The sequence below is a fragment of the Delphinapterus leucas genome, chromosome 7 (assembly GCF_059928025.1).
Source record: "Delphinapterus leucas isolate spDelLeu-1000000601 "Yukka" chromosome 7, BTC_Dleu_Yukka2, whole genome shotgun sequence".
Classification (NCBI taxonomy): Eukaryota; Metazoa; Chordata; class Mammalia; order Artiodactyla; family Monodontidae; genus Delphinapterus; species Delphinapterus leucas.
Window position 1 is genome coordinate 25,847,290 of NC_143135.1, and position 26,548 is coordinate 25,873,837.

The 26,548-nt window shown below is 44.2% G+C and overlaps 1 protein-coding gene across 9 annotated transcripts in view; it reads left to right on the forward strand.

Annotated features, from left to right (window-relative positions):
- Positions 1-25,789, forward strand: part of WT1 (WT1 transcription factor) — a 47,817-nt gene extending 22,028 nt beyond the window's left edge. For 3 of the 9 annotated variants that reach the window (XM_022583580.3, XM_089914993.1, XM_089914999.1), the window contains 5 exons: positions 15,763-15,859; positions 18,252-18,402; positions 22,117-22,206; positions 22,820-22,912; positions 25,489-25,789. In XM_022583580.3, coding sequence (XP_022439288.1) covers positions 15,763-15,859; positions 18,252-18,402; positions 22,117-22,206; positions 22,820-22,912; positions 25,489-25,610 — 553 coding nt within the window. In that variant the 3' untranslated portion in view covers positions 25,611-25,789. The remainder of the gene's footprint in view (positions 1-15,762; positions 15,860-18,251; positions 18,403-22,116; positions 22,207-22,819; positions 22,913-25,488) is intronic. The other 6 variants (XM_022583581.3, XM_089914994.1, XM_089914996.1 and 3 more) reach the window with 3 other exon arrangements.
- The last annotated feature ends 759 nt before the right edge of the window (positions 25,790-26,548 follow it).

Below are 26,548 nucleotides of genomic sequence, written 5' to 3' on the forward strand. Positions count from 1 at the left end.
TTAGATCTAATTCAGCAAATGCACTTCTATAGGCCATTGCAGAGTTCTGTGTTTCGACCTTCATGGGAGTGTTTTTGAAAATATTCTCAACCTCTTAAAAATACTTCACTTTAAAAAGTATTTTGGGCTTTATAGACTTACCATCTCCACACTGTGTTTCTAACTGTTCTGTTTTAAAGCAAGGAATTAGTTTTATCTCATAAACGGGAGGATGAATAACAGGTTTGTTCAGGTCAGGAGAAGAAAGAAGCCAAGCAGGAAAGATAGCAAAGGAAGGTGGTGATGAAGGGGGTCAAGCTGGGAATGAGGATCATGGTGGACTCGGTGCAGGGAGGGGTTAATGAGGGCTCCAGTCTGTTGATAAAGGGGTGTGTGTGTGTGTGTGTGTGTGTGTGTGTGTGTGTGTGTATGTGTATGTGTGTTGGAGGGCGAGAAGGTATATCAGATGAGTGGAGGACCTCTTTCATGACCTCAAGGTGCCTTTTGGACCTCTCATTCTGTGATCCCATCCTAGGCCCTTCTGAGACCCTCTGCTCACCATTTATCCTTCTCCGTCATCTATCCCAGGAAAAAAATCATAACCTCTAGCTAGAAAGACGTCAGTATAGAAGCTGCACTCATAAAAAGTCATCCAAATAAATGCATCTCTGGAATGAGGGGTTACTGCTTATTTTTAGTAGGGTTTTTTTCCCTCTTAAAAGTGAACAATTTCATTTATTCTAGTTTTATTTCTAACTCTTCATTTTAAAAGCAAAGCCACAGATGTAGTGTTCTTAAGGCTAAGATAGTGACTTTATCAAAATGAAAACAACTTTTTTCCCCTTGATTATAAAAGTAACACAGGCTTATATATTGAAAAAATTCAGACAGTACCAAAACTTTATAAAGGAAAAAAAGAAAAGTCATCTGTTATCTCACCACACAGAGATAACTAGTTTTTAAACGTATTGGGGTATATTTGTATCTGCAGAGAAGAAATTCTGGAAACATTTACTGAACTATTAACTGTAGTTGCCTCTGAAAAGATTAGAGGGAAAGGGCAAAAGCCTAGTAGAGATGGGTTTAAGAGATCATAGGAGGAGATAAGCTGGAGACATTGTATTAAGTTAACACACTTCCATGGAGTTTTGCAGCAAAAGGGAGCAAAGAAATGGGGTTCTAGCTCCACGGGGAAAGAGGGTCAGGAGAAGGTGGTTTTTTATTGCTTTGATTTATTTATATTTAGATGGAAGTACCTGCATGTTTGCTGTTGAGAATGTTCAAGAAGAGGGAAAAAAATTAATGATGGGAGGGGATAGAATTGCTGGAACAGGGTCCTTGAGAGAGAAGAGGCTCCGTGGGCAACTGGGGTTGGTTAGCTAGGAGCTGGGATAGTTCATCTATTAGTAAATTGGTTTACAAGAGATCTTTGTTTCTAAGGATATTAACCCTTTGCTTGTCATATGTACTGCAAATGTTTTATCTGGTTTGTATTTTAACTATTAATGGTTTTTTTCTGTCAGAAATTTTTATTTTCATAGTAAAAATTATCAGTTTATGTTTCATAGTTACAAGTTTTTGGCTTTTATATAGAAAAGATTTCTCCAATCCCATTTTTTTTTTTAATTTTTTTTTTGGCTGCGTTGGGTCTTCGTTAGTGCGTGCATGCTTTCTCTAGTTGCAGCGAGCGAGGGCTACTCTTCGTTGTGGTGCGTGGTCTTCTCATTGCGGTGGCTTCTCTTGTTGTGGAGCACAGGCTCTACGCACGCGGGCTTCAGTAGTTGTGGCACACAGGCTCAGTAGTTGTGGCTCAGGGGCTCTAGAGGGCAGGCTTAGTAGTTGTGGTGCATGGCCTTCATTGCTCCGCGGCATGTGGGATCTTCCCGGACCAGGGATGGAATCCATGTCCCCTGCATTGGCAGGTGGATTCTTAACCACTGCACCACCAGGGGAGTCCCCTCATTTTTAAAAAATTTACTTATTGTATTTTGGTATATTTTTTGATTGACTTCTTAACACTTAAACATTTAATTTATTCTGAATTTATTTTGCAATTGGATTCCACCTTGATTTGTTTCTAGATGACTAGCCAGTATCCCCAAACTGCTTTGAATAATCCATCCTTTTCTCATTAACTTCGTATATTACCTTTATCAATTCTTGAATCCTATCAGATTCCTTGGATCCATTTCTAGACTCGTTATTCTCTTCTTTTGATCAGTCCGGCTCTTTTTGTCAAGCATCAGACTGTTTTCTTTGCTATAATTTTATAGTCTGTTTAAATACCTGATAGGAAATTTTCCTAGCATTGTATTTCTTTTTTCAACCTATTTCTGGCTATTATCTCTTGTTTATTCTTCAAGATGAACTTTAGATTCATTTTGTTAATTTCAAAGAAAGTCTTTATCAATATTGGTTCATTAATTGTGACAAATACACTGTACTAATGTGAGATGTTAAGAATAGAGGAAACAGGGCTTCCCTGGTGACAGCAGTGGTTGAGAGTCCATCTGCTGATGCAGGGGACACGGGTTCGTGCCCCGGTCTGGGAGGATCCCACATGTCGCGGAGCAGCTGGGCCCGTGAGCCATGGCCGCTGAGTCTGCGCGTCCGGAGCCTGTGCTCCGCAACTGGAGAGGCCACAGCAGTGAGAGGCCCGCAGACCGCAAAAAAAAAAAAAAAGAATAGAGGAAACAGTGCAGAGTACATTGACAACTGTCTATATTATCTTTAGGAATAAAGACCGATTCTAAAGTAACAAGTTTATTTTTTAAAACTCTTAATTGGAATTTTGAATGAAATGCATCAGGTTTAAAAATTAATTTTGGAGAATTTTGACCTTTGAAAAATTGCTAGTCCTTTCTTCAAGAACATGAATGGCATTTCTCAACTCTTTTTCAAGTCTTGTATGTCAGATGTCTCTATTTTGAATTTCTCCTTTTCAGGAATTTTAACAGTAATGCCTCTGGCTTCATAAATCTCTTTGAGAGTGCCTGTGATTCCTGTGAATGTATTACAAGGTATTTCTTTTGTTTCTTCACGTTGAAATACTTTGTTGTGTTACTAATGTCAGCCAAAAGGTTGTGCCTTTGGTAGAGATGACTATGCACGTACCCTTCACATGTACAAACCTCCATTTCAACTGGAGAAGCAGAAAAGGGCTTAGTCTTAAGAGCACTGTGCTTGATTCTGGGGTTTTAGGGAGGACTTTTTTTTTTTTTTTTAAGTAATTGAGAATGGTTGAGTAAAATTTTTCAGATTTAGGAGTGTGTGAGCAAGCTGGGTGGGAGCCTTTGAGAACCCAGGCTGAAAAGATCCTGCTCATTTTCCCTGTGTAGAATTTGTCTATCGTGAATTTGGGACAGCTGTTCTTGGGGTGAATCTAGCAGCAGCCTCTGGCCATAGAGCCAAAGCATTGATATTATAGAACCTAGTGAGTTAGATGAAACTGGGATTCTGATGAAATAGCACTTCAATACCAGATGCATGTAAGGGGAGATCCAGACATTTCATATGGTCTGATGAGGTGATCTATGAGGACATGCGTTCCTATGTTTGTATGTGTTGAAGTAGGAAGGAAAGTCATGCCTAAAAATATTCTTCCCAGCAGTAGGAGCCAGTAAATAGTGTGGAGTTTTATTTTTGGAGGGGAGCTGTATTCTCCCCAAACTGTTATGGGAAGCTAGATTTAAAATAGCTTCTAGCTCTGCTCTGAGTGTGAAATAAGAGAAAAGAGTCAGTTGGAGGAGGTTTGTGTACCATTTCAAGTCGTGAGGAAAGCTTGATGGTTCATAATGGCTGATTTATACAAGCGTTGTTATCAGGCTATTAACCACTAAGCCTGTATTCCCTATTAAATAGTAGCTAATGACTAGGCTGCATGGAAGTGAAAACATATGAGCTGTGACTATAAAGAAACTTTCAAAAGAGGAATACAAACAAGTTTTAGCAATAATAGCTAGCATGGTTGGAACAAGTGAGCATCTTCCAAAAGGTAATATGTATTTTTAAATGAATACATTAATTTTAATTTTTTACCTTTTTCTTGATGTCATTTCACTGAGTTTTGTGTCTATCATGAAATGTGGATGGAGGGCTATTTTTATTTATTTACTTTTTTAACTTTTAATTTTTATTGGAGTATAGCCAACTAACAATGTTGTGATAGTTTCAGGTGCACAGCAAAGGGACTCAGCCATACATATGCGTGTATCCATTCTCCCCCAAACTCCCCTCCCATCCAGGCTGCCACCTAACATTGAGCAGAGTACCCAAAAGGTAATACTTTGAAGGGACCTTTTGTAGTACTCACTTATAGGTATCGTCTTTTGATATATTTGCTGAAAAATAAATCCAATTACTTCTAGATAACTGTTAGATTATGTATTATCAGGACTTTTTCTACAGCAAGTGGCAGAACCCTAGTTGTAACTGGCATAGGTCAAAGAGGGAATTTAAATTTAGCGGCTTATTGTATTGTGTTTTAAAACCCCATGTGTGGATTCAGGGGCTGAGACAGTGTCTTTAGAACAGTATTTCATTGTCCCTTGTCTTTGCTCTCCTCTGTGCTGGCTGTCCTCTCAGACAGGCTCTCTTCACTGTGGCAAAAATAGCTATTTTTTGGCACCTACAGCTTCACAAGAAGACTGCCTCCCTATTGGTTCTTCTCCACCAAAAGACCCAGGGAAGTCTCTGATTGGCCTGGATTGGGTAGCTAGAGAATGCAGTGGTCTGATTGGCCAGGCCATAGGCATGTACTCACCCCTGGAGCCTGAGGGTGGGATTAGAGAGAGGTGGTTCCCTGAAAGGAGAAGAGGCTGTGTTACCAGAGGATGGTGAGCAAAAAGGAAAAAAGATACTCAATAAAGAATTTAAAAAGTCAGAGTTAGTGAAAGTGGGGTGAGTCCTCTTCCCTTCCAGATATGATGTGGAGCTGGATGCTGCAGGGATGTACAAGACCTGGATAGAAAATAAATGAAGGATGGAGTGGGCGGGAGGAGCCTCCTTTCTAATGCTCATGGGAAAAGTGTTCATTAAAAAGTACAATAGTTAGAATTATTACCATAGTATAATTTTTAATGAAAAGTGACATAAAATATATTTAAATTAAAAAACTTATCTTTTTCTTGAGGTCTGAACTGAAATGAAACACCTGAGGACAGGAGGAAAGTAAATATTTCAAGTAAAAATATGGCTGATTGTTTTCTGTAGACTACTGAGGAAATTTTATACTCATAAGTTATCAGATTACAGATATTGTGTTTTTTTTAAACTCAGTCAAATTTAACTTGGTCGTTTCATTTTTAGATTCTACTTTCTATGCTGGATTAGTAAAAGAAACTGCATCTTTCAGCCTTTCCCTTTATGTTCTCAGTAGCAGAATAATCCTTTGTTTTTTGTATTGATAGAACTTTATATGTATTATCTTATGTGTTTATGTGTTATATTATGCATACATGTATGTATACATTATATATCACATATATTTATATACATTGATTTGTTGTGCTTCCACTATAAAAGATTAAATCACACAAAGAAAAGAGGATGGCTCGATGGCATTGCTGATAATATTTGTGCAGAATTTTATTTAAATATTGCCTGTAGACCATAACACTCAGGCAAGAGAATAACATAGCATTTGTATTGAACTAGAGGTAGTTGTGCTAGGTCGACACCAGCTCTGAATATGTACAAAAAGATAATTCTATATCTATTCATTTTCCCAAGTCAGATTTTATAAATGGATATGAAAGTGAGTTTTGAAATTACTCTGGCTGTAGGGAAATTACATTTGCTTTAAAGTAAAGCTTTAAACCCAAGCATTCTGATGTGACCACTGAGGCTTCCGCGGGGACTTCTTGACTCTTTAAGGCCTCTAGAACTGAACGGTTCAAGTCCGGCTGTCTCTGGCTCATCCTTGCGCACGGTGAGCATTTGTGCAGGGGCTTATTGTTTTGTTGGTTTTTATTTTGTTGATTGTCCTCTCCTAAGTCTCTTTTATGCTGTAACTGCCCTCCCCGCCCCCACTTCCTCTTTTTTTCTCATGTTATGATTTGTTGAAGATGGCAGGTCAATTGGTCAGTAGAATATCTCACAGTCAGGATTTGGCAGATCACTTCCTCTTATAGTCTTTTGACTTTGGATGTCCATGCCCTGTATTTCCTATAAGTAAGTAGTTAGATCTGGAGGCTTGATTAGATTTGGGTTCCTTTTTTTTTTTTGGCAAGAATAATTGAGGAGTGGTGGTATGTTCAGTCTCATCTCTTGTGTTTAAACTTTAAGGAAGCACATTTTTTAAACATGGTTCCATTGATCTTTTCCCTCAAAACTGACACCCTAGACAGGGATGATGGTTCTCAAGGCAGGCAGCAAAGTGTATTTTCAACACCAAAAGGAATCAGGCACCTAAGCATCTCATATATAAGCCTGAGTAGCAAAGGTGGAGAGAGAGGAAGGGTTGATGGGTAAATTCCATTTTCTGGATACACAAGAGTATGAAGTTTTCCCATGTGCTTCCGTTTAAATCTGATTAATTCTGCAGAGGTGAGAAGACAGAGGTGAAGATGGGGGGATGCCCACCTGGCCAAGGGTTAGAGGTGGGAGAGAGAAATCACAGGTGGTGGTTTCCCCTTTTTGAATATTCTTATCAAATGCTAGTTGCCCTCAAAAGTCTCTTTTTTAAAAAAAAAAAAAAACCTCTTCTGTTGATAAGGGATTTCAGGGCAGCTCTGGTTTTCCTCATGTGTAAAACCTCAATTCCTTTTTATTAATCTTCTTGTGCCTGTGAAATCTCAAAATTAATCATTTCTAAAGAAGCTAGTCTTTAAACATTAAGTTTTTTCTGGGCCGAACCTCAATGTACAAGTTTTTAGCATGAATAGGGCTCATAATTTGTGTTAGATGAGGGACATTTTTCTCTTTTTACAAACTTTCTAAGGTCACATGTTTATGTATTTTAAAGCTGTCTAGGAAGAGCACACTTTCTCAAGATATATTTTAATGCGTTTTCAAGCTGTTTAGGAAAATGTACCGTCCATGCCACCGCCAGAAATGACGTGGCGAGATGTACGCTTTGCTGATAACTGCTTCTGCTTAGTTTATTTTCCCAGTTAGGTAGAAAGAAATTTTCTTGTAAAAATTGTCCTCAGTTTCAACTGCTCTATCGCACATAAGCAGGCCACTTCCTGCAGTTTACCTGGCGCTCTCTTATACCAAATAAATATTGTGCCTCTGAGCAGAAGCTGAAGTATGCTGAGTGCATATTTTGAACTTGCTCCTCCTCCCGGCCCCCATCCTCCTGTCCTACCCACTCCTACTGCATTTTTCAAAGCTCCACATATAGCTAATTTCATTCACACCCCTGGAGAAAAGAGCTGGGAATTATTCAAGTGTCATGCTGATAGAAGTGAACCCAGGATGGGCTTGCACCACCAGAATTGTCTAGCTGGTTTCAAAGGAAGAAGAGCTACACTGACCTGGACGCAAACCCCATTTCTGCCACTTGCCATCTATCTGACTTTAGGCAAATAACTCAATCTCTCCTTAAACCTCAGTATTCTTTGCTGTAAAATGGGGATAATACTATTGAGTAACATTTATTGAGGGCATACCATGTAACAAGCATTGTGCTTTACTTACCTAACCTCATTTGACCTTATAACAGTCTAACGGCGAGGGTACTGTTTTTCTCATTTTACGTGAAGCTGAGGCCAGGGAGGCTAAGTCATTTGCCTAGAGTGATACCCTTAATGACTTCTAGTGTTGTGATAAGGATAAAAGTATATGTTTTATAGATCTCAATCACCAGGCTTATAAGAAGCATTATTTCTTATAATTATTACAAGAAATAATTTCTGTGGTTGTTAGTCACCTAATGCGTATAACCATAGACCTGAACTTTCTTTGTTTTTTGCGGTACGCGGGCCTCTCACTGTTGTGGCCTCTCCCGTTGCGGAGCACAGGCTCCGGACGCGCAGGCTCAGTGGCCATGGTTCACGGGCCCAGCCGCTCCGCGGCACGTGGGATCTTCCCAGACCGGGGCACGAACCCGTGCCCCCTGCATCGGCAGGCGGACTCTCAACCACTGCGCCACCAGGGAAGCCCGACCTGAACATTTTGTTAGGATAAAGTTACTGAGTGATATTTAACTTTTGCTCCCCATATAGCTTAGCTCTTTGGTTTTCAAACAAATGTATAAAATAGGTCATTGCTTCATTTTGTAGAGGATGAATCTCAGTCACAGAGGGTTTAGATGACTCACCCATGACCACAGAGCAAATAAATGATGGAAGTGGGCCTGGAACACACGCCTTCAGAAGCAGAACCCATGTTCTTTCAGACTAGTTTTGCAGATTAATCTGGAGATAAAGGATCCAGGTTAATTTAGCTCTGGCCAGTGTATCTGGAAGAAACCAAATAAATCCAGTTCCTTTGGTGGCTGAATAATGACCCCCAAGGATATCCAAGTCCTCATCCTTGGAACCTGCGAATGTTGCCTTATATGGCAAAAAGGGACTTTGCAAATGTGACTAAGTTAAGGATCTTGAGATGGGGAGATATACTAAATATATGAGTGGGTCCTAAGTATAATAAGTGTCCTTATAAAAGGAAGGCAGGGCTTCCCTGGTGGCGCAGTGGTTGAGAGTCCGCCTGCCGATGCAGGGGACACGGGTTCGTGCTCCGGTCTGGGAAGATCCCACGTGCCGCGGAGCGGCTGGGCCCGTGAACCATGGCCACTGAGCCTGCGCGTCCGGAGCCTGTGCTCCGCAACGGGAGAGGCCACAGCAGTGAGAGGCCAGCGTACCACAAAAAAAAAAAAAAAAAAAAAAAGGAAGGCAGAGGGAGATTTGACTCTAGAAGACAAGTAGGAGATGTGATGCAGGGAGCAAGAGGTCAGAGTGATGTAGTGAAGTGAGGAAGGGGCCAAGGAATGCAGGTGAGTTCTAGAAACTGAAAAAGGCAATGAAAGAGATTCTCCCCTCGGCCTCCAGAAGAAAATAGCCCCGCCAACACCTGGACTTTAGAGCAGTGAGGCTGATTTTAGACTTCTGGTCTCCAGAATTGTAAGAGCATAAATTTGTGTCCTATTAAGCCACCAAATTTGTGGTAATTTGTTACAGTAACTATAGAAAATAGATACACTTCAACTTACTGCACAGCAACTGCATTTTTCTATCTGTAACCTCAGTGCTTAAGCCTACTTTCAAATGGACCAGTGACATTTTAGAGGTAAACCGCTGACCCCTGTAGATGGTAACTTATGGATTTTGCTCTAGCAACACTGGCCATTCCTGCTGTTCAAGTACAGCATCCTTTCAAGCTTTCGAGGGTTTGGAAGATTCTAATACTCAGTTCTCAAAGAATCAGGCACATCCCCACCTCCACTTTGTTGCCATGTAGGAGGAAGCAACAGAATCCAGGTGGAATTTTCCAGTTTGCGGCTTAAACTTCACTGCTCAACCTTTAAAGCAGAGGTTGCAAATTGGTGGCCCTTAGGCCAGGGGTACGTTTTGTTTGACCTGACAGTGATTCTTTAAAATTTCAGTAATTTGCCAGAATTTAAAACTCAGGTGATCTCATATAAAAGTCCTGATTTCTGACTTTTCTGGAGACTGGAAAGATCTGACAACACTGAGTTTATGTGATCGACAGCACTTGGCTGGTAGAGTGGGGTCCTGGCTGCCTCCTTTGAGCAGGGGGTGGGGTGGCTGTCCCTGCCAGTTCGGTGCCGTCTTTCTCTCCAGGGCCTTTGTCATTTATTTTTCTCACTTACTTGGTCCCTGTAGGTACCTGAGTTTGTGACTTTGCTTTAAGGAAAAAAACCCAAATCTGTATTCTGACCAGTTTAGCAAAATTATTGACCCTTGGCCAATAATCTGGAAATTCATGGAGAATTAGACTTTTGTCTTAGTTTTAGTCTCAAATGAGGCAAATATCTTAAAGTAGGGAAAAAAAAAACCCAGTAGATTCTGGAACCCATAGAGCAGTGAGATTAGCATGAGTTGTTGGTAAAGCTATTAAGCTGGATTTTGGAAAGCACATGGGGAAGAAAAGAGAGATTAAGAACGTATAAAAGAAACGAAATTGAGCTATTTGTAATGAGGTGGATAGACCTAGAGTCTGTCATACAGAGTGAAGTAAGTCAGAAAGAGAAAGACAAATACCGTATGCTAACACATATATATGGAATTTAAGAAAAAAAAATGTCATGAAGAACCTAGGGGTAAGACAGGAATAAAGACACAGACCTACTAGAGAATGGACTTGAGGATATGGGGAGGGGGAAGGGTAAGCTGTGACAAAGCGAGAGAGTGACATGGACATATATACACTACCAAACGTAAGGTAGATAGCTAGTGGGAAGCAGCTGCATAGCACAGGGAGATCAGCTCGGTGCCTTGTGACCACCTAGAAGGGTGGGATAGGGAGGGTGGGAGGGAGGGAGACGCCAGAGGGAAGAGATATGGGAACATATGTATATGTATAACTGATTCACTTTGTTATAAAGCAGAAACTAACACACCATTGTAAAGCAATTATACTCCAATAAAGATGTAAAAAAAAAAACAAAAACGAAGGTATGTTAATCGTATGCAAGGCAGTGCTCAAGTCTATTCTAGAATTACTAGTCTCAGTGGAAGGTCACTAATGTAATGGATCTTTATTGCAAAAAGACATCTGAAAGTTAACTTTTGCTCCCCATATAGCTTAGTTATTTTTTGATGTCCTTGTGGATAAGATCATTATGAGCCAAGTGCTTCAATGAACGATTTGTGCCTAGTTGAACAATAAAACCAAAGGATCTGTCTTAAGTATCTTTATCGAGCTGGTGAGTGGTTTCTCATGCAGTGCTCCGGGGCACGAAGGAAGAAGCAGTTGCATTACTCAGCCTCCTCATGTTACCACTGGCTCTTCTCCCCACCTGCTGGACCCACGGCTGCCCTCATTACACCTAACTGTACCCCATTGTGCTCTCCCTGATTATCTTGGCCAAAGAGTCAACAAATCCATTTCCCCTGTCATTCAGCCAAGTCCAGTATCTTATCTGTCAAAGAGAAATTTATGAGGCAACAGAACAGAAAAACATGAAAACTTTTTATAAAGCACCAATTTTTTTCCCTAAGAAATTCCAGCCTCACTCAGGCTTGGTGCATGTGCCTTTCTGTGTGTAGTGCCAAGGTTCCTTTACTTTCCCCTCATTACCTGGCTTGGAAGGTAGACCCAGTCACTGCATGCATTTCTACCCTAAGGGAGATACGGGGTCTCTCAACTGCTTGGTCTGGTGGGATTCATGCTGTGCTCTAGAACCTGCTTTCTGATATCAGCTTCATGAATGATAACACCCTTGTCTCTGGGTCATGACCAATTTTTACCCCACAACTATCCGGGGCTCTGTGATTCCTTTATTTGAAGGGGGTATCATTGGCCCCAGAAATCTCTTCTCTAGGCTGATAGCTCCTTGCCCTTTAATGGTTTCAGACCTCTAGGAATCCTACCTTCATTCCTATTTGGTTCATCCACAGCATACTTATTGGAACTTTTTAAGTCTGATCTCTTTGGGGGTAAAGCTTTGTTTCACTTCACCATTTAAGCTCGCAGCTGGGTCTTAACAATAGCTATTGACCCAACGGCAGCTGCCATCTTCCTGAGCTTTTCTGTCTCAGATTAATTCCTGCTTATGCTCTGTTGGACTGGACCCCATCTAAATGACCAGATTCTTTATGATGGCTTCCCTCAGGTTGCCCTATGGCGAGACCTTCTAGGATCTTATCACTGCCTTGGATACCAGAGAATAACTATACATACTGTTAATATAATAGTTCCCAACAACAGCAAGGAAGAGTTTTTCCTCTTATGAAAACAGAAAAGATGCTTTTCAAATGTTGAGATAACATGAAATGGGATGGAAAGCAAATGCTTTGGAAGCCAAATCAAAAAGATTTCAATAGTTGAGGATAGCTTGCTAAAAGAAATAGAATGGGATTTGAAGGATAAATGTGTAGTCCTGAATTGCAGTTAAAAAAAAAATCACGCCTTCAAGTTCAAGGTTGGAATACCTGCCTTAATTGTGGTTTGTGCTAGGGTGGGAGTTGGAGATTTTATTTGACTAAGGAAGACCACTCTGACCTGAGTGCTAAGACGGCGTGTGCTCTTAGATGTGTTAGCAGTACTCTGTCCAGGTTGAGAAGGGAAGCCCCAGACCCTCTGCCCAGGGATTGAGCTCTGGCAGCCTGTGGGCACAACACATTGTATTGACTAGCATACTGATTTTGAAAAATTCGGAATGGAATCTCTTTGGGTAAGCCATATACTCTCCAGTGTTAGGCATTTATGTTATTTCTCTGTTTCTAAAGACTTTTTTAAAAATTTTATTTTTGGCTGCTTTGGGTCTTTGTTGCTGCGTGTGGGCTTTCTTTAGTTGCAGCGAGCAGGGGCTGCTCTTCGTTGCAGTGCGCGGGCTTCTCATTGTGGTGGCTTCTCTTGTTGCAGAGCACGGGCTCTAGGGCGCTCGGGCTTCAGTAGTTGTGGCCCACGGGCTTTAGAGTGCAGGCTCAGTAGTTGTGGCTCACGGGCTTAGTTGCTCCGTGACATGTGGGATCTTCCCGGACCAGGGATGGAACCCGTGTCCCCTGCATTGGCGGGCGGGTTCTTAACCACTGCGCCACTGGCGAAGTCCCTCTAAAGACTCTTGTGATCCTCCTTTCTCAGTCCCTTATTTAAATACTGTTCACGGGTACCGGGGTCCATCCTAAGCCTACACTTTGAGAGGGACTTCATAAAATGAAGGGGATGAAGAAGAGGATGACCTGGAAAGCACGGAAATTAGATGCCAGTTCACATTGCAGTTGTGAGGGCCACCGCTCTGTAGTCTGGAGAGCTGTCTTCAGGTACCTGAAGGATTGTCATGTGGAAGAGGAGTTAGATTCAGTCCATCTCTGGGAATTTTTCAGGACTACGCACCTTACTTCAGTCACAAAGTTGAGAGGATACAGAGGGGAGCAAGTCAGTCTGTCTGTCTTCAAGGCCAAGTTTACCATACAGTGGAGGAGATACACAGAGACGGCTGTAAATTAGTAATACTCTCTGGTTCTCCAGAAGACAGAAATGAGGAGGCAGATTTCTGCTCAGTTTAGAAAGCCCTTTCCTAACAATTAGAGCTCTCCCCAAGTGGAGCGGGCTGCCTTTAAAACTAGTCACCAGTCCTGTTGCCCAGCTCATGAGGATGAGCTGGAGAAGCGTTGAATGGGGGTCAGAGTAGATGATTTTTCTGCATTTATTAATCTATGGTTCCGAGTCCCCTGACTTGCTTTCCTTTACTTACCCAAAGAGAGTTATTACCATACTGAATGCCCACGGGTTGTACTCAGTGTTTTAGGCAGACCACGCTGGGAAGAGTGTGCGGTTGCAGGGTTTCTACTGGGTGGAATTGCACTGGTGAGTTTGTCTTATGGAGGCACAAGAGCCGATAAGCAGGGACCTGGCTGGTTTTCTTGTTCACGGACCTGGTAGAAGAATCTAGTGGCATATTTGGCAGGTACAGTCTGTTGCTTCTTTTGTTTGTTGGTTGCATCTGGCTGTGAGGATTATGACATCCCCTTTGAGTGGTGCAACACCTCATTTACTGGGAAAAGTATCCTGAGAGAAGTCTATTTCCTATGTCCCGTCCCCACCCCGCTCCAGGAATCCAGATAACATCCAGAGATTAGCTCCCAAGACAGGAGATTCCAAGTTCTTCCTCTTTGATGGTGGAACTTTAAAATAAGTCAGACTTCTATTGTCGGGTCCCTAAAAATCCCTCAGCCCTACAAAACATGTAAGTCACGTTTTGGCTCCATGCAGAAGGCTAAACCAAGCAAAGGCAGCATCTCTTAACAGCCTTTGAGGCAAAATCTGGCAGCACCATTCTTTATTTTTTTTTGCGGTTCACGGGCCTCCCACTGTTGCGGCCTCTCCCGTTGCGGAGCACAGGCTCCGGACGCGCAGGCTCAGCGGCCATGGCTCACGGGCCCAGCCGCTCCGCGGCATGTGGGATCCTCCCGGACCGGGGCACGAACCCGCGTCCCCTGCATCGGCAGGCGGACTCTCAACCACTGCTCCCCAGGGAAGCCCTAGAGTATAGTTGATTTACAACGTTGCGTTACTTTCTGCTCTACAGCAAAGTGTATCAGTTATGCATATACGTATATACTCTTTTTTAGATTCTTTTCCCATACAGGTCATTACAGAGAACTGGGAAGAGTTCGCTGTGTTACACTGTAGGTCCTTATTAGTTATCTATTTTATATATAGTAGTGTGTATATGTCAGTCTCAGTCTCTCAATTTATCCCTCCCCCACCCCCAAGGTAATTTTTTAAGCGGCTTTATATATTTCACATACTATACCATTCACCCATTTGCAGTGTACAGTTCAATGGTTTTAGTATATTCACACAGTTGTATGACCAGTACCACAATTTGAGGACATTTTTACCAGTCACTCTCCATTTCCCCTCAAAATCCTCAGTCCTAAGCAACCAACCACCCATCTACTTCCTGTCTCTATAAATTTGCCTGTTCTGTACGCTTCTTATAAAGAGAGTCACACAACAGGTGGTCCTTTGTGACAGACTTCTTTCTCTTAGCATAATGTTTTCAAGGTTTGTCCCTTGTCATGTACCAGTACTTCATTCCTTTTATTGTCAAATAATATTCCATTTTAGGAATATACTATATTTTCTTTATCCACCGTCAGCCAATGGACGTTTGGGTTGATTCCACTTTTTGGCTGTTGTGAATAATGCCGCCAATAAACAATGTATACAAGTTTTTGTGGAGAAATATATCTTCATTTCTTCTGGGAATATACCTAGAAGTGGAATTTCTGGGCCATATGATAACTTTATGTCTAACCTTTTGAGGAACTTCCAGACATTGTCCAAGCAGCTGTACCATTTTACAGAGGCGTTTCATAAAAGCTCCCTGTGGTGAGTCTAGATACGATTATACTGTGCTGCTCGTGTGGGCTGGAACCCTCTCTCTGCCTCATCTGGAAGTAAGATAACTGCAGAACAGAGATCAGCTTGTACCCGAAGGGGAGAATACTTTTAGAGCAGAACATCCGCCCCTTCCAAGGTGTTCTTTTCAACCTTCTCCATCCCTCAGCTCTTGATAGTAGTCCAAGGTCAACTGAGCTCTGACTAGAGGACTGGTCAGAGGAAGGAAGGAGGAAGATTACCTATGCAGTGTCCACCTAGGTACGGGTTGGCTGCAAAGAGTTAAGCTGATCTGGAAAACTGATCTGTGGGTTAAGTGGAGCAGAGCCACAGATGTGTAATCCCCACTTCTGAGGATGTGACATCTCTTCTTGTAAGTGTCATCACTTAGTTGGTGCTATCTGGTAAAAACTGAGTCATGAGGTGCCGACAAAAATTCCTTGCACTCAATGTGAAACTTGAGGCATCTGCTCATTCCTGAGATATTCACAGCTGTCAGCCCCGTTTTGATGGTAAACAATTTGCTGCGGATGAAATCCTGCACTGTGACTTTCCCCCGCTTGTCTGAGAGAGGCATAGACCCAGGTGGTGTGCCCTTGAGAACCTGAGTGTGAGGGTGACCCGAGGATTGAGCAACCCCGCCTTTCACAGAGCCCTGTTGCCAAAGCAGCCCCAGTGGAGGAAGACAGAAACCAACCGTATCGTCCCAGGAGCTTTTAAAGAACATTCCTTCCGCTGCAGATGTGCGTTTCCAAAGGGTGCCTGTGAACCAGCCTGAGTCTTGTTCTCCCTTCTTTGTGTTTGCAGCCACGGCACGGGGTACGATAGTGATAACCACACCACTCCCATCCTCTGTGGTGCCCAGTACAGGATACACACCCACGGCGTCTTCAGGGGCATTCAGGTGAGTATGCAGGGGCCCCAGATGCCTCTTTCCTTCCCAACAGTCTTTCACTTCCTTGCTGAAGGCCGTTTGGCCCTGGTAAGTCTGTTCCTAATTGTAGGCTCCTGTGACAGCAGGGACCCCTCCTCTTCCACTGGGACAGGTTAGGGGCCTCCTTCTCTCCAGAGGCCAGTGTGGACGTGGCCGCCTCCCTGACTCAGACCAGGATGCTTCCTGCAGAACCCCTTCCCTTCCTCCTTCACTGCCTAACTCACCTTCTCCCGGGTGGGCCGCGCACATCTTGTATCGGGGGGTAAATGAGCTTGAATTAATGACCTGGACTCTTGACTTGTAAGGAGACTTGGTCTGCAAGGTAAAGTGCCCAAAGTTAGAGTCTATCATTGCTAATAATAACAGCACCATGTATGGCTGGACACTTTCTATATGCCAGGCATTGTGCTAAGTTTTATACATGGGCTTTCTTTTAAAGATAGGATTCATTTTTTTCGAGCAGTTTTTAGGTTTAAGGAAAAACAGAAAGTACAGAGAGTTCCCATATCCACCCCTCACCCCATCCCTTGGTCTCCCCTGTTATTAACATCTTGTATTGGTGGTACATTTGTTACAGTGATGAGCCAATATTGATCCATTATTAACTGAAGTCCATAGTTTACATTAGGGTTCACTTTGTGTGTTGTGCAGTTCTAAGGGAGAGTAAAGAAAGTAAAGTAAAAAGGCTGACGTTTTCTGAGAATTCAGGAAACTCGATGGAAGGCCACCTCCAGGGAGCCTCTTTTCGTTGCTCAGAACCATGCGCAGCTACCAAGGGTCTGTGTTTGTGACTGTGGCATGTGACTCAGTGTCTGCAACATGAGGAACGGCTGAGATACTTTCACCGGCCTAGTCAGCACACTAGAAACAAATTGTGTGTGGGCCAAGTCCTCACGTGATGTGTGGGGCAAGCGCTCTGAGATGTCCTGATTAATGTTTCCAGAAGCATCATGGTGATAGAACAGCTTGCTCCCTTATCTCAGGCCTTCCAATGGTGGGAATAAAGGCAAGGGTTACAGAAATATGATGGAAATCAGATGGAAATTAGACAAGTACCGTCAGACTCTTTTCCACCAGGACTGACATTGACAACTCAGATTTATAGCCTATTGCCGTGTGTGCTGCCTTCAGGATGAATTAAAGGAAATGTAAAAAGCTCCTTTTGCCTTCCTTTCCACCAAGCGCAGTTTGTCAGACTCGCTGTCATGGCCTCTGATACACTCCAGACCAGTCGGGTGTTCATTTTCTGCTAGAGTAGACCAATCGGACACAGCTGGCTCACCATTTAAACTTATGCCACATTTTGCCTTGAGGCACTGTGTCGCCCATCAATAGCAGAGCTATATGAGACTACTGTACGTTTTCTTCAAAAAGATCTCACGGTGCAAGGCAGTGTGAAATAGGAACGCAAACAGGAGCTTGGGGGTGGTGTGGGAAGTGCACAGGGCAGGAGTGCGTTAAGCTCAGAAGTGTTTCCAGGTCTTAACACAAACTATGGCCGTGCTCTTGGGCCTTGACTGCACATCTGTGAGAGCACAAGGGATACAGTGATCCCTCAGGCACTTACACTGTTCCTGTCTATGACTCATTGGTCCCAGGAGCCTAAGGGGCTTTTGCCTCACTGTTTCCCTGTAGCTCCTTTTCATGGAGGACCGGCCATGCACACACTCACTCACACAAGGTAAGGGGGATCAGAAGAATGCCCTGAGGTGGACACGTGGAGTGGATGGAAGGCGGACACAGTGTTTCTGAGTGTCTCTAGTAAAGGATTGCCCTGGCTACACCATGGCCCTCCTGGAGTTTCAGCTCCCCTCACAGACAGAACCTCCATATCCCAGGAGCTCCTTCTTCCTTGTCATTTACTCATATGTGGAAGGTCTGCTTAGTTGGGGGTTCATTTAACATCCTTTGTTTTTCTCTACTAAGGACTTCCCAACCCATTGCAGATTGGACCCAAGGTCATGTGGCCAGGGAGGGAATAGAATAGAACCTGGAGCTTTGGACTTCCAGACCTCACTGCCTCAAGAGGAGAAGCTGAGAGACAGGATGGATTGGGAGCTCTTCCAGTCACCAGCGTTTCTTTTCCAGATGCTCCAGATCAGCAGCACCAAACAGACTTTATTTCAAGTTCCCGTTCTGGTTGATAGCCATGATGATGTTAGAGCACTGCATTGTAGAATATACTGCTCTCTCACCCATTAGTGACATCTGCTGCGGGCGCCTCGGGTGTGGTGGGGAGTGGCTTAGGCCTCACATCCGCCATCCCTTCTTTGGGAATACTTCAACGCTCACTTTCCTTGGGACCAACGTGAATGTTCACATGTGCCTTAAAACCTCCGTTTCTCTTACACTCTGCTTGCAGGACGTGCGGCGAGTGCCCGGAGTAGCCCCGACTCTTGTTCGGTCGGCATCTGAGAGCAGTGAGAAACGCCCCTTCATGTGTGCTTACCCGGGCTGCAATAAGAGATATTTTAAGCTGTCTCACTTACAGATGCACAGCCGGAAGCACACTGGTAAGTGCGTCCGCTGTCCAGCCTTGGCTCTGGTGGCCTTTGGGCAGCGGTGGCCCAGGAGCCCCTGCTCCTGGCTCCTGCGCTGCTGGGACACAGGTGATTTCTGGGATGGAAAGTAGGTGCTGCTTTCAAAGATCTGGCCCAGGTGATGGGAAAAGGATGCCAGGTCATTTTGTATCCTGATTGTCCATCCTTTATTAAAGAAGGGTAGAGCAGAGTAGGTGGAGAGAGAATCCCACAGAATTAAAGAGACCTATGTTTGAATTCTGGCTTCACCACCAGGTGGTGTGACCTTGAGCAAGTTACCTAACTGTTCTTCAAATTTCACTTACCTCGCCTACCTTATACAATGGTTGAGACTAGATTAACTTCTAAAATCAAATTGAATTAAAGGAGTTAGAGGTGTGAAACATACAGTTCCTATGTTAATAGGTCTGAATAGATGAGAGTGTTACTTTTATAATTCTATTAGTATCTCCTAAGGGAGAGGAGCTAGCCTGGGAGCTTGGTAATCAAATGATTCTGAGAGCTTGATATGCAAGGGCATCGTAAGACTTAGGAAGAGATGGTCCAAAGAAGAACTTAACTGCTTGGGTTAGTAATAACCAACCAGATAGGAACAGGAAAATGGCTTGTAGGTTTAGTTTTTGATTTCAATCTTTAAAAAACGGAATGATGATTTTTGATGATGTTTTAAAGAAAACTGGATTTTTCCCACAGGTCAAGGGGTCTGCCTCTGGGAAAGAGAGAATTGGCCATGTGCTGTTGTTGGCTGCCTTGAATGTGGACAGCCATTTCACAAATGTCTGCTCCTGGCCTTGTGGGCACTAGATAGGAGTGTGGCTAGGTCTCCCCTACAGAAAAGCCGGGCAAAGCACAGGCTTTCCTGCTGGGGAGTTGGTACCATTCTTTCCACGACAGAAGGGAAGCTACATTGTTATGATTACCATTATTATTTTATTGTTACTGTGGACTTTGCTTTGGAGAAGCTGGAGAAGAAAGTGAGCTGCGTTCAGATCTCTTTAGACCATCGGTCTTTGCTAAGCCATTGCGTCTGGAGGATGCAGTTCTGGCTTAGACCTGAGTTTGCACTCAGTAAACCACTTGCTTTGAAGCTGAAGACAAGAGAACCAGTTACATGTTATATTTTTACATATTTCCCCAAATGGGATCATTTGAAAACCATCTGTTAAGATTATAAGGAAAATGATAAGGTAAAGTTCTGCCTAGACGGATGTAATACATTGAAGGCAATGGGGTTGTAGAAATTGTAATGGGAAAGAGGCACTTAGAAAACAGTGAGGGTTAGATGTCTGTGGGAAGGGAAGGCAGTGGGCAAGATAGTCATGACCCCCAGACCCGCTGGAACCTTTAAGAAACGCTTCCTTGGGCTTCCCTGGTGGCGCAGTGGTTGAGAGTCCGCCTGCCGTTGCAGGGGATGCGGGTTCGTGCCCTGGTCTGGGAAGATCCCACATGCCGCGGAGCGGCTGGGCCCGTGAGCCATGGCCGCTGAGCCTGCGCATCCAGAGCCTGTGCTCTGCAACGGGAGAGGCCACAACAGTGAGAGGCCCGCGTACCGCAAAAAGGGCGGGGTATTTAACAACGCTGAAGTCCCCTTCTTAAAAGAGTGCCATCTTTTTTTATTTATTTATAATAATAGTACAGACTATTATGTTAAGTATTTTTATATTAAATACTTTCTATGTGCCAAATTCTCTACATGCATTATTTCATTTAATCCTCACGCACAATTATCCGGTGGTAGGATATAGGGAAGCGGGACTTAAACTCATGACTTTCAACTCCAAGTCACAGGACCCCTTCTCAAAGAGTCTGTGGTCTGTTTTGGAGCCAAGACATACACAAATGAAAAGGGACAGAGAGTGTGTGAATCTGGAGGTGCTGAGAAGTCTTGCTCGAGTGAGCGTCGTTCGTTTCTTGGAGGAGGAAGGGCTTGGGTTAACCATCAAAGGGTTGGCAAGGTTGGGCAGAGGAAGTAAAGAATGAGCAGAAGCAGAAAGGCAGAGAAAAGACATGAGACTGAACAGGAGTGTTGCTTTTCCCAGGTTGAAGAGGTGAAGCTTAAGTTGCTGGGCTGGATATCAATAGAAAGTTAAGGAAAGGCTCCTGCCCTCAGGATTTTCCAGCTCGCGGCAGAGCTAGACCTGGACACGGCCCCATGTTAGACATTCTGTAATAAGTTCTGTGATGAGGGAAGGAAGGGCTTTCTGTGTGAACATGAAGTTTCCAAGAAGGCATCGCAGAGGAAGCGGCATTTGTGAGGGACGTGCAGTAGAGTTTTTGATGGGTTAGGGATCCGGAGATAGGGATGGAGGATGTTTGGTGTGAGCAAAGTACAAGGCAGTTTTTGGGAATGGTGAGCTCTGTATAGCAGGAATATAGATTAATCAGGGAAACAGAGGGGGTCATGAGGCTGGAAGGGTAACCAGGCACTGCCCAGCAACAGAAAGAGCCGGCTGATCCTGGGAGGGCTTGCTCTCCATCCCAGAATGCTGGTGACTCAGAATTCTCATAAGAAGGTGGGATGGCCCAGGGTCGCTCAGTGCATTCAGAGGGCGCAGTTCCCAGGATTTGGCTGAACTTTCTCCAGTGACGACAGGGGTGAGGCTTCTCCATTCTGAGGCAGGAGGTTGTGTAATCCCACTCCTGACTTCTCTCGGGTAAAGGGATACCAAAAACTCTAAAGGCTCTGGCTCCTGGTTTAACTTGAGCACCTCACAACCATGCAGCTGTTTACGCCTGACTCAGGGATGGGAAGTCAGTAGCAGCGAGCACCACACCTTCAGGCCGTAAACCATAAAACACTTACTTCACGGGGCTGGCTCCGAGGCACCTCTATCCCAGGATTCTGCCTCAGACTCAGCCTAGGACTTAAGACTGCTCTGGTCTATTATTTGTTGAAATATTCTCTACCAGTACTTTCTGAGCACTGTCTCTGTGCTAGGCACTGGCCTAAGACCCTTATGTGGATGGTCTGCTGTAATCTGCTTATAAATCCTTGGAAGTTGTCGGATTATTGGCTCCACTTCACAGTGAGGAAATGGTACCTCAACCAGCACTTTAAGTGGAAGAGGTGGATGTGACCCCAGCGTCAGACTCCAGAACCTGAATTCCCTTCACTTCTTTTTTTAAATTTATTTATTTTTGGCTGCGTTGGGTCTTGTGTTGCCGTGCGCGGGCTTTCTCTAGCTGCAGTGAGCGGGGGCTACTCTTTGTTGCGGTACGCGGGCTTCTCACTGCCGTGGCTTCTCTTGTTGCGGAGCACGGGCTCTAGGTGCTCAGGCTTCAGTAGTTGTAGCACGCGAGCTCAGTAGTTGTGACACCCTGGCTTAGTTGCTCCGCGGCATGTGGGATTTTCCCGAACCAGGGATCGAACCCGTGTCCCCTGCATTGGCAGGTGGATTCTTAACCACTGCGCCACCAGGGAAGTCCCCCTCCGTTCGCTTCTAACGCATCCTTATTCACGCAACCCCCTTCTATGCCTCCTGCCCATGAGTGTATGTGTAGGCGGGCCTTTAACCTCACACTGCGGTTGGCAGCCCCTCACACTGCGGTTGGCAGCCCATCCCTGAAACCTTCCACCCAAGTGCCTTCAGCATTTTGGGATCCCTTCAGTCCCAGTAAGAGAAGTTGCCTCTAATGAGATCTTCATTTCCAGTATCATTTTCAAACGGAATATGTGTCTTCCCCAAGGTGAGAAGCCATACCAGTGTGACTTCAAGGACTGTGAGCGAAGGTTTTCTCGTTCAGACCAGCTCAAAAGACACCAAAGGAGACACACAGGTTTGTAGGCTCCCTTCTCGTTGCTGGCAGTGTGTTCCCTCGGGTCATGGTTGATTTTGTGATTCTCTTTATTGTTCAATATGGATGTGAGAGGGTCAGCCATTTGTTTGTTTAGTTTCTCCAATAATTTTCCCCCCCCTAATCTCTGGGGATTTACCTTCCCTTAAAGGGCGGGGGAAAGAAGAAGAAGAAAGGAAAGAAAAAGAAACATCCCGTATTTCCCCTGAAAACCACAGAGCCATGATATTCCCATTAGCAATTTGCTGTTGATACACTGAGTGTCAGTAAAGAACATGGGTGGTGGAGAGCAAAATCCCATTTGTAGTGTGTGATTCACTTTTTCAGTCTCAGACACAGCTGAGAACTTGGTGAGAAGCTGGACGTTTGTGGTTAAGCCGTAGTTGTTCCCAAGACCACAGGTCTTCAAGGATTACTGTGTAGAATCAGGTGGTTCCTGCTGGGCCTGGGGTACTGGGGAAATCTGAGGGCGAGGCAGATACTGTAGGCGTGGCTGGAGATGCCTGGCTCCTCGGGCCGCCGGGAAGCAGGGCTCGTGGGCCTTGCTTTGCCCCACGTGGTTAGGGCCACGGCTAGACCTTCTCTGTCCGTTTAGGTGTGAAACCATTCCAGTGTAAAACTTGTCAGCGAAAGTTCTCCCGGTCTGACCATCTGAAGACCCACACCAGGACTCATACAGGTAAAACAAGTGCGTAAACTTTTCTTCACATTTATTTTTCATTATTTTTTTAAACTACTGTTGAATGGAGTTGCTTGTGATGAGAGAGACTGGAGAAAACAAGTGTAAAAGTTCTAAGCAGGTTTAGATTCAGGGGAGAGAAAGCACAGTGCATGGCTATCTTTAAATAACAACATTGTTTAAGAAGGAATGAGGGTGGGGGACACAGAGCATAAGAGATGTGAAAAGAACTCTTTTCATGAGTGTCCAGAATGAAGTGAAGAGATAGATAAGCTAGGTCCCTGCTGTTCCCAATTTGTTGCATCACATTTTTATCAACTCAGTTTGATAGGATAATCAACCTTACAGAAAAACAGCAAAAATTCTAGCAAGCCAAACACTTATTTTCCTGAAAGTTTGCGTTTCACAACACTATTTTCAGAGGACTGAATCTTTGCTCTGCTAAAAGTTAGTGTTGCAGGAGCAGTCATGGTTTCTGCCAGACCCATATCAGCGTGTGGGTATTATTTCCTTCGTACTAGAATAGAGAGGGGAATAGGACATTAATTCACTGGCTGCTGGAAGTTTTTGCTTCTCCACAAGGCTGGTGTGATTCGTAATGAAAATAGCACCATCTTTGTTGTGTGTTTTCTAGCTTTGGAGGGAGGGCCAATGCTTAGGTTATCTCATTTTATCTTCGCAACATCCTTGGAAGAAGAGGAGGGTAGGCACGTTTTATCCCCATTTTACAGATGAGGAGGCTGAGGCACGTGATAAAATGACTTTGTCTAAAGTCCCAAAGCTAGTAAGTAGCAAACCCAGTTCTGTCTTCTCCCAGCCCACCTACCCACTGCCTTCTTTGTTGGGGAAAGAGCCTGGGTTCACCTTGCAGCCCAGGGAGGATAGAGAATAAAGAAGAGACCCAAGGTCAGCAGAGTTGAATTCCATTGAGAGACTGAGGAGAATGATGACTGGCAGGAGGAGAGGTTGGGATTTGTCCATCAGGAGGTGTTCTTTGACAGCATGGCTGGCGGTTGGAGGTGGGGGGCGCGGACAGGAACCAGATCAGAAAGAGCAGAGGAACAGTGAGTAGGAGGTGAGGGAAACGGGAGGTCATGAGCCCCTGTGAAGTCCTGGATTCTCAGCCCCAACAGGCTGTACGTACTGACAGTCAAGGCACCTGTGCCCCAGAGTTGGTGGGATGGGCATCTCATTCCGTTACTCACGTGCCTTTGGTGTCACTTCTTTGCCTTCGTCCTGAGCTCATAACTTGGTGGGAAAGAGTTATCATCGCTTGTACCCTGCCCCCTACCCGGTGCATATCTGTATATGTACAAAGTGACCTATGTCACCAGCAGATTGTTTAATGCTCTATTTGACTGGCCTCCAGTTCTGACCCTGGAACAGCGCCTCTCCTGGGACATTTCTCAGTGCTTGCCCCATCCACTAGTTCTCAGAGAAAGCAACGTGGGACTAGCCATATCCTGAGAACATCCCCAGGTGGTACGGGAATAGGCTCCTGCAACGTTTTTACTTAGGATAAAGCTATGGCTGTATTTCCATTATGTCGAGGTCCAGTGCATTGAGGTATGATGCAGCAACGTGTGTGGGCTTTGGAATCAGACAGACCTGGATTTAAGTCTTGCCTGGGTCTGCCCTCACCAGAGGTCCAGCTTCATCTGTAGAGTGGGGATAATAATGCCGGCCTTACAGGCTGCTGTAAGGAGTACACGAAATTATATATATATGTGTGTGTGTGTGTGTGTGTGTATATATGTATGTATATATATATATATTTGAATATATATGTATGTATATATGTGTGTGTGTGATATCCCAGCACAAGGCTTGGCACGTATTAGGCATTCATAAATGCTGATTATCTTCCCTATCCAAAATGAGGCTTGGAAGGATCTTCTGAGGCCTCCTTAGGTGGAGAAGCCTCAATTTTTTGGCAAGCTTGTTAAAAATCTCAAAACCATGCCTCAGTTAGAATCTTCTGTATAATGGGTATTATGCTGAGTAACCCTTTAAGGTGAAAGAAGCAAATACCATGTGCACTGATGTCAGTGATTTATTTAAAAAACACCCAGCCCATCCAGAATATCTATACAGACAGAGATATTAAAGCTACAGTCACAGCTCCGCTACTGGGTGGCCGTCAATCAACAATATCCAGGGTGATGATCCTGAGGCCCTTGCCTCCCAATTAAGCTCAATTCCCTCCTTAAACAGCAAAGGGGAAACATTTACACAGTTCACAAAACAGTCTAATGGCAGGGGTTTTACCAAATGTTTTTCCCCCTTGATTAAATATGAATCGCCCAGACATTTCCATTAACTAGACTCCTTCTTTCTCTCCCATTTCCCAAGTCTTCTGACTCAATGACACTTTATAATTGTCACAGTATTTTAATCCTTAAGGCCCCAGAGGTGCTGCCACTTCAAGGCTGCTTGTGAGATGGGCCCGATTTGTTAGCTTAGGGAAAGAGTTAGAGAGAATCTGGAGTGGGTGTCTCGTGATGATTTAATTTGGGCCTTTGATGCTTGAACTTGCACCCCATCTCTCCACCGCAAGTGTCTCTGACTGGCCATTGTGTCAACAGGTGAAAAGCCCTTCAGCTGTCGGTGGCCCAGTTGTCAGAAAAAGTTTGCCCGGTCAGACGAATTAGTCCGCCATCACAACATGCACCAGAGAAACATAAGCAAACTCCAGCTGGCGCTTTGAGGGGTCCACGCCAGGCACCGCTCTGTGTCTCGGGCAGGACAGTGTGTGAACTACTTTCAAAGCTGACTTTAACATTCCTCCTCACTCGCCTCTCTAAGAAGGAAATGGAGGCTGATCTTCTTCATCCAGCCTCTGAGAAAGATGCCTGTACTACTGGATCCTACCAGGTTTGCCCAGAGGAGTTGGTCTCTACTTAGCCGACTTTTAGTTGACTCATAAGGCTCTGGAGAAGTGGCTGTCAGTGTCCAGTTAGTGAAAAGCCCATTGCCATTTGGTCTGGATTTTCCACTGTTAAGAAGAGCCGTTGATGGTAATGTTCCCCCCTGCCCCTTCTCCCTTTATGCTCATTTTCACGGGGAATGGCGTCGTTGTACCTTTTTCCATCATAGAGTATTTATAGGCCAGGGCATGTGGATGTGTCTGCTAATGTAAACTTTGTCATGGTTTCCATTTACTAACAGCAACAGCAAGAAATAAATCAGAGGGCGAGGCACTGGGGGTGAGTCCCGTCTGACATTCCGGAGCTTAGGCAGGCCGCTAACCTGGAAAGCAGGATGTAGCGCCACCAGGCAACTTTTAAAACTCAAGCATTTCAAGCCGCTGAAAAAAGAATCAGAGCTAACCAGTACCCCTGCAGAGATATCTAAAAGAATCTTTTATCATTCAGTTAATTCAATGTAACATTAGCACAATGCTCTTAAGAAACCGTGCTTGAGGATCTGAGATTTTGTTTTCGTGTTTCTTTTTGACTTTTCTGAGTTGTAATCGTATGCATCTTCAGAGATGTACATATCTCCTCACACAAAGGAAGTGGAATTCATTTTTATCATTTGGGGTGTCCTTAAGAGTATACAGACCACACTGGTTATGTGGCTTCAAGTTGTAAAAAATTAAAGTGACTCTAAAAGAAAATAAGGGCTGGTCCGGGATCTCCACTG